At 37.7% G+C, this 8,427-nt stretch overlaps 1 protein-coding gene across 1 annotated transcript in view; it reads right to left on the bottom strand.

The window, feature by feature from the left end:
* Nucleotides 1-4,224: 4,224 nt before the first annotated feature.
* Nucleotides 4,225-8,427, bottom strand: part of LOC140191534 (meiosis-specific coiled-coil domain-containing protein MEIOC-like) — a 29,443-nt gene continuing 25,240 nt past the window's right edge. The window contains exon 4 of the mRNA XM_072248983.1: nt 4,225-4,229. Within this exon, the coding sequence (XP_072105084.1) occupies nt 4,225-4,229 (5 nt within the window). The remainder of the gene's footprint in view (nt 4,230-8,427) is intronic.

Here is an 8,427-nt window from a genome sequence, read left to right as displayed (position 1 = left end):
CACTTCCACAGCCTCCAGGCACATCGTCCCACCTTTATCACTAATTGGTCCTATCTTCACTCCTGTCATCATTTTGTTCTTCACATAATTGAAGAATGCCTTGGGGTTTTCCTTTACCCTACTCACCAAGGCCTTCTCATGCCCCCTTCTTGCTCTCCTCAGCCCCTTCTTAAACTTTCTTGCTACCCTATATTCCTCAATAGACCCATCTGATCCTTGCTTCATAAACCTCATGTATGCTGCCTTCTTCCACCTGACTAGTCACCCATGGGTCCTTCACCCTACCATTCTTTATCTTCCTCACCAGGACAAATTTATCCCTAACATCCTGCAAGAGATCCCTGAACATCGACCACAGGTCCATAGTACATTTCCCTGCAAAAACATCATCTCAATTCACACCCGCAAATTCTAGCCTTATAGCCTCATAATTTACCCTTCTCCAATTAAAAATTGTCCTGTCCTCTCTGATTCTATCCTTTTCCATGATAATGCTAAAGGCCAGGGAGCGGTGGTCACTGTCCCCCAGATGCTCACCCACTGAGACATCTGTGACCTGACCTGATTTGTTACCTAATACTAGATCTAGTATGGCATTCCCCCAAGTCGGTCTGTCAACATATTGTGACAGGAATCCGTCCTGGACACACTTAACAAACTCTGCCCTGTCATGATTGACTTCACTGTGAAATTTGAAAAAGAGAAGCCGAAATCCAATGTGTCGGTATTTCAGTGGACTAAAGGAAATTATAGTGGCATGAGAGAGGAACTGGCCAAAGTTGACTGGAAAGGAACACTGGCGGGAAGGATGGCAGAGCAGCAGTGGCTGGAGTTTATGCGAAAAGTGAGGAAGGTGCAAGACAGGTGTATTCCAAAAAAGAAGAAATTTTCGAATGGAAAAAGGATGCAACCGTGGCTGACAAGAGAAGGCAAAGCCAAAGTTAAAGCAAAGGAGAGGGCGTACAAGGAAGCAAAAATTAGTGGGAAGACAGAGGATTGGTAAGTTTTTAAAAGCTTACAAAAGGAAACTAAGAAGGTCATTAAGAGAGAAAAGATTAACTATGAAACTATCAAAGAGGATATTGAAAGCTCTTTCAAGTATATAAAGGGTAAAAGACAGGTGAGAGTAGATATAGTGCCGATAGAAAATGATGCTGGAGAAATTATAATGGGAGATAAGGAGATGGCAGAGGAACTGAACGAGTATTTTGCATCAGTCATCACTGAGGAAGACATCAGCAGTATACCGGACACTCAAGGGTGGCAGAGAAGAGAAGTGTGCGCAGTCACAATTACAACAGAGAAAGTACTCAGGAAGCTGAATAGTTTAAAGGTAGATAAATCTCCCAGACCAGATGGAATGCACCCTTGTGTTCTGAAGGAAGTAGCTGTGGAGATTGCGGAGGCATTAGCAATGATCTTTCAAAAGTCGATAGATTCTGGCATGGTTCCGGAGGACTGGAAGATTGCAAATGTCACTCCGCTATTGAAGAAGAGGGCAAGGAAGCAAAAAGGAAATTATAGACCTGTTAGCTTGACATCGGTGGTTGGGAAGTTGTTGGAGTCAGTTGTCAAGGATGAGGTTACGGAGTACCTGGAGGCATATGACAAGATAGGCAGAACTCAGCATGATATCCTTAAAGGAAAATCCTGCTTGACAAACCTATTACAATTTTTTGAGGAAATTACAAGTAGGCTAGACAAGGAAGGTGTAGTGGATGTTGTATATTTGGATTTTCAGAAGGCCTTTGACAAGGTGCCACACATGAGGCTGCTTAACAAGATAAGAGCCCATGGGATTGCAGGGAAGTTACATATGTGAATAGGGCTTTGGCTGATTGGCAGGAAACAGAGAGTGGGAATAAAGGGATCCTATGCTGGTTGGCTGCCGGTTACCAGTGGTGTTCCACAGGGGTCTGTGTTGGGGCTGCTTCTTTTTATTTTGTACATCAACGATTTAGATTATGGAATAGATGGCTTTGTGGCTAAGTTTGCTGATGATACGAAGATAGGTGGAGGGGCCGGTAGTGCTGAGGAAACAGAGAGTCTGCAGAGAGACTTGGATAGATTGGAAGAATGGGCAAAGAAGTGGCAAATGAAATACAATGTTGGAAAGTGTATGGTTATGCACTTTGGCAGAAGAAATAAACAGGCAGACTATTATTTAAATGGGGAGAGAATTCAAAGTTCTGAGATGCAACGGGACTTGGGAGTCCTCGTGCAGGATATCCTTAAGGTTAACCTCCAGGTTGAGTCGGTGGTGAAGGAGGCGAATGCAATGTTGGCATTCATTTCTAGAGGAATAGAGTATAGGAGCAGGGATGTGATGTTCAGGCTCTATAAGGCACTGGTAAGACCTCACGTGGAGTACTGTGTGCAGTTTTGGTCTCCTTATTTAAGAAAGGATGTGCTGACGTTGGAGAGGGTACAGAGAAGATTCACTAGAATGATTCTGGGAATGAGAGGGTTAACATATGAGGAATGTTTGTCTGCTCTTGGACTGTATTCCTTGGAGTTTAGAAGAATGAGGGGGGACCTCATAGAAACATTTCGTATGTTGAAAGGCATGGACAGAGTGGATGTGGCAAAGTTGTTTCCCATGATGGGGGAGTCTAGTACGAGAGGGCATGACTTAAGGATTGAAGGGTGCCCATTCAGAACAGAGATGCGAAGAAATTTTTTTAGCCAGAGGGTGGTGAATCTGTAGAATTTGTTGCCGCAGGCAGCAGTGGAGGCCAAGTCATTGGGTGTATTTAAGGCAGAGATTGATAGGTATCTGAGCAACCAGGGCATCAAAGGTTATGGTGAGAAGGCAAGGGAGTGGGACTAAATGGGAGAATGGATCAGCTCATGATAAAATGGCGGAGCAGACTCGATGGGCCTAATGGCCGACTTATGCTCCTTTGTCTTATGGTCTTATTATTGATGGGAACGGCCACAGGGGTGCTCTGCTCTGTCTGTCTATTCCCCTTCCCTCTCCTGACAGTCACCCAGCTACCTGCCTCCTGACTATACTATACTATTTAGTATAGTATAGACCTATACTAAATTATGAGGGGTATAGATTGCATGCAGGCTTTTTCCGCTAAAATTGGATGTGACTGGAACTAGAGGTCATAGGTATAGGGTGAAAGGTGGAATACTTAAGGGTAATCTGAGGGGAAACTTCTTCACTCAGAGGATGATGCGAGCGTGAAATAAGCTGCCAGCAGAAGTGGTAGATGAGGGCTCAGTTGTAACATTTAAGTGAATTTTGAAGAGATACATGAATGGGAGGAGTTTGGCAGGATATGGTCCAGATGCAGATAGATGGGACTAGATGTATTATCTTTCTGAGGAAGCTTAAACAAGCATCACTCCCCACTAACATCTTAACTACATTCTACAGAGGCATGGTGGAGAGTGTGCTGACCTTTAGCATCACAACCTGGTACTCCAGCTGCAATGCTGTCGACAAAAAAGCCTTGCAGAGCGTGGTTAGGGGAGCAGAGAAGGTTATTGCGGTCTCCCTACCTTCTGTCCAAGACCTCTTTCAGAGTCGATGCCTCCAGAAGACACGGTACATCATTAAAGACCCTCACACCCTCTCCATGAACTGTTTGTTCTTCTGCCATCAGGCAAACGTTACTGGAGCATCAAAACTGAAACCACAAGGCTACTAAACAGCTTCCTCTCACAGGCAGTCAGACTGCTAAATAGCTGCTCCACCTGACTCTGCTTTGGACACTTTTAACTTGCACTGGACACTAATAACTTGATTTTAACTGACATGTGGCTGTTGTGTTTTACTATTTATTATGTTTATTATTTAGTGTTGCGTTTGTTATGTTATGATTGCACTGCTCCTGGGAAACGCTGTCTCATTCTGCCCTGCAGAGCTGATGTACGGTTAGAATGATAATAAAGTTTTTTTTTGAATCATGAATCTTGAATCAGGTGGGTGTGGACTTGAAGGACAAAAAGGCCTGTTGCTCTGTTGTAGTACTCTACAACTCCAGTTTTGAATTGAATGGATTTGACATGACAAAGCTGACAGTCAAGGTTCTTGTCTTGTTCTCAGACTGAAGTTGTGGTTGCAGCATGTGGCATTTTAATAATATTTTTACAGAAGCACAGGTGTTTGCTGAAGATGAAGCAGTTATGTTGCTTGGTGTTGGTTTGGCCTCCTGCAGTCTTTCTCGTCTTGTAGCTTATTCTGCCCTACACCCCTCTGCTCATTCTCTGTCATGCTGCAGACACCAAGAAGAACACAGAAATCTTAAGACAAATTCCTTCAGCTTCAGGCTCAGTGTTTTCTTTTTACATCTGCAACTAACAATACAAAATAGTAGGTAATCTCCTATGGTATCTAACCTGCATGTACTTGTTAAGCATATTGCTGATGGCAAGTTCAACTGTACATGGTTAACAAGAACATCAAGCACATAAAATTTCAATTTGTATGCTAACTGATCCGACTGACTATTCCTTATTCTTCTGGGAAGCATTCAGCTTTGCACATTTTAAATACTTAACAACATGGCAACTGTAGCAGCCAAACCAAGCCAAAACCAAACAAAAACAATTGCCGCCGCCGATGACCCTACGGATTTGTTATACTTGCATGACCTGTCTTCACTCCTGTAATGATGCTCCAAATTTCGAGGATATGTAGTCGGTCCTTAATTAGCAAACATACAACTTTAAAGCGATGAAACTTAATCATACCCAAGCGTAATTGAGCAGTCAGGAAAAGATACAACCCCCGTCAGTCCCCAGTACAAACTACAAACCAATAAAGCATGAAGACGTAACTTATTCCCTTCTCTTTTACCACGCCCCCCACACACGTGACTAGTTACCATAGTAAACATAATAAATATAAAAAATGAGCAACACAGAATATAATGCAGATGGAGAACAGGTCCATGGCTCCTACAGCAACCAACATGCTTTGTGCTGCAAATGTCAGCATAATCAAACAAATTTGGCATTCATAAAACCCAAACAACAGGTATAATGCTTCACAACTTGTTGGCCTTGCAGTTTTTCTATTTATGTTCCCTTGTACTGATTCTGGCTGAATTTTTTTTCCCTGACGATATTCCATTTTGTTATTTACAACTTTTGCATTTTCTCATTTTAAAAATAGTTGGATATTTTCCTAGCAGTCTGATTTGATGGAGGTGTAGCTAGTTCTATTGAGATATGTTAAATATTCTAGGTGAATATAGTAAAAATTGTAATTAATAGAAAAGATTAATCAATATTTAATTTATTTAAAGTTACATTTTCAGTAACTTGCCCAGTTCAGTAAAATTTATCAATTTTAACTTAGGAAAATCAAAAAATACACCTTCTTTGATACAAGGTCAACTTCTTAAATATTAATTCTGGAAGTTGGGTAAACTCTTCCCAATTTTAAATGACATTGTTTCAAGCAGTCACTGCATTTTCTTTTTAAATGCACGACCTATTGACTCCTCAAATGTCAGCAGTTATGTATTACATTGCCAATTATTTCACTGATCACAAACATTTGACATCTAGGTTTTTCATACTGTATTTGTGATCAATTTATCACACATATGACAAAGATACGTTTCATTGGTTAATCCATTTAATTCATAAACTCGAAGGTTAAAAGATTCTAGTTCCTGAAGTTAATTGAACAACACAAAATCATGTAAAAGATATCTGATACATCACATTTATTTTGACATATAATTGAAGAACACATTAAAATGCCTTCCAGATAACATCAAGATACACTACGAAACAATATGGTTGAAACTGATTTCAAGAGAAATATTTTAAAATTTTAAGATATTTTATATATTGGAAGAAATTTATTAAAGTCCCTGTAAATCATGTCAAAATACAATATTTCTAAGTGACAATTACATCAGGTAAGACAATAGAAATCTGAAAATATCTCAAATTTGTGCGCGAGTTGCTAACTCCTCAAAAGTAATCTAAGGTTTAATGTCTCAAAATTATTTAATGTATTTTTCTAATGATTTTAAGAAACTTACAAACATTATCAATTAGATGAGAAGTGAATGACAATTTAGCTTGTTTATGTACCACTAAATCAAGCACAATTCTGTCAAGTTGGAAACAATTCACTTCAGTTATAAGTATCAAATGTCCTGCGATGGTTACTAAACATTTACTGACATAATATAAAACTCATTTGTGTGGACACATTAGCTATATCCTCTAGATTTTTTAAATCAGAAATGCAGAACAGCTCACTTTACCTTTTTCAAAAACTTTGAATAGTACAACAGATGTCTACATGGAAAATAAGCCATCAACTTTTACACAACGTATATACTATAAACAAGTTGCCTCATAACTACATTTTAAAAAACCTGTAGCAAACACTAAATGTGAGACATATTGGCAATAATTAAAATGAATATACTCTTCAAACTTAGTAAAGCTCAACACATTCAAATACAAAAGAAACTCACCAGATCAACACATCTAGATTGTCAAATAACGCATTACTTCTGTAGTTTTACTACAGAGGTGCAAACATTCACTGCACATAACTTTAATAATAAAGTAAGATTTACATATTAAATAGTACTTGGTCACAGTTTTGTTAATGAAACAGTATTTCTTATAACAAAGAATTTTTTGAGTTTGGAAAGGTACAGACCATAACTACAAGCTTCAACTACTTAGCAAGCTTCATTTTACAAGATTTTGCATTACCTTATAAGGTCATATTTTGTATTCCTTTTTCACTTTTCTCTGAAAACATTTTATGTTGCTGAAAGTCATCTGCTTTCTAAGATTAGCATTAGTCAAATACAATTGGTTAATGTATCTAATTATATAACGTAGTTACTTGAGTACACATTGTTATTCTATTATAGCATATATGAGCACAATTAATTGTGGGATATCAACTGTGTCATATATTGCCATTATATGGCTTCCACACAGGCATGAGTAAAGCTGCCTAATATCAAGACAAATAATTGAAACTATTTGAAATGATTTTTAAACATATAAATAAAACATGCATCAACAAACAGTGATATATGGCCAATATTAACCATCCACAGCTCCCCTAATTGATAAAGCTAAAACCACCAGCCATCACTGGCCAAACAAGATAGACTGGAAATTCTAGACTCCACCCCGGTCTGTGCTGAATTAACTGATCTCAGCCATACCCACACTTGAGGCACCTTTCTATTCCTTGGGCTAGGAAAGGTTCCTGTTTCTGATTGCTAATGTGTAAGTGAACATTGGTTGAGAACAATATCAAGCTTTGATGTTGATGACTCACACGATAAACTAATGTACTACAATTTTATATCTATATTTGCATAAGATAAATGTTCCTCTGATGAGATAATGTTAGTGCTATTAGCTATGGAACTATACTGTAATAAAAAGCAAGAAGCTTCAGCACACAAAGAGATTAAGTATGGAAAGAATGTGGGAAAAAACTTAAAAATATGATTGTCTTGTACTTGCCAGTGTGTACCTAATGTCGCAAATTGTTAATTATTCTGTGTAGATATTATACATCTGCATAATATTTACCATTGGCCAAAAAATCTAAACTCTTCCAAGAAACTTGAAGTATGTTATTAGAGTGCAAATTCAGGGCTGTAATTTCACATTAGGATATTCCAGAAATCCTACCTGCAATCTTGTATCATCCAAATTTCAAAATGAAATGATTGCCTTTTAGTTACTCCTGGGTTTCTATTATCTTTGCACAAACGTCAAACTACTACTACTAATAATGGTGTTTTCTAATGAATTATTATTAATATTATTAGATTAACATTTCTAGGCCTGTATAATATGAAAGTCTGTGAACTTTGACATTTCTGTAACTTCAATTATCTAAGCAGAGGGTCCAACTAGATTAGGGTAATATGAATAAAAATAGGACCACTAGACCTAATCTATGATAAACATTTACTTAACAGAATGATTACATTATACATACTGGTTTCATTAATCTGCACTTACTGTTGTGACATTAATATATTTTTCACTTACTGATTTTTAGTGAAAAAGACTGCACCTTGATGAACTCATTGCTCACCTTCACTAAATAAAGGTTATGTCAAAGAAAGCCATGACTTTGTTTACAAGTTTTAAGTGTAATAAATAAATGTCTTGAAAAAACTAAAACATACATTAGATTAAAATTTCCTAAGGAGCTTTAGTCACTTTAATTGAAAAGATTTGACAAGAACAATTCACCAAAATATGAGGTAAAATGATCTTGTTAAATTATGGTTGTGATGTTTCATATTACGTGTCTCAATAAATATGTATTTACTAACCAAACATGACCACGTGCTGCAGTGTCTATAACTAGTATTATCTGACAAATTCATACTTCAGTTATTTTAATGGTAATAATGAAGAGAATTATTTATATATTGGCTTTGCAGTCTATTATTT

This window comes from Mobula birostris, chromosome X (genome assembly GCF_030028105.1).
Source record: "Mobula birostris isolate sMobBir1 chromosome X, sMobBir1.hap1, whole genome shotgun sequence".
NCBI lineage: Eukaryota > Metazoa > Chordata > Chondrichthyes > Myliobatiformes > Myliobatidae > Mobula > Mobula birostris.
Note: the sequence above shows the minus strand (reverse complement) of the source record. Positions and strands in the feature narration are given on the sequence as shown.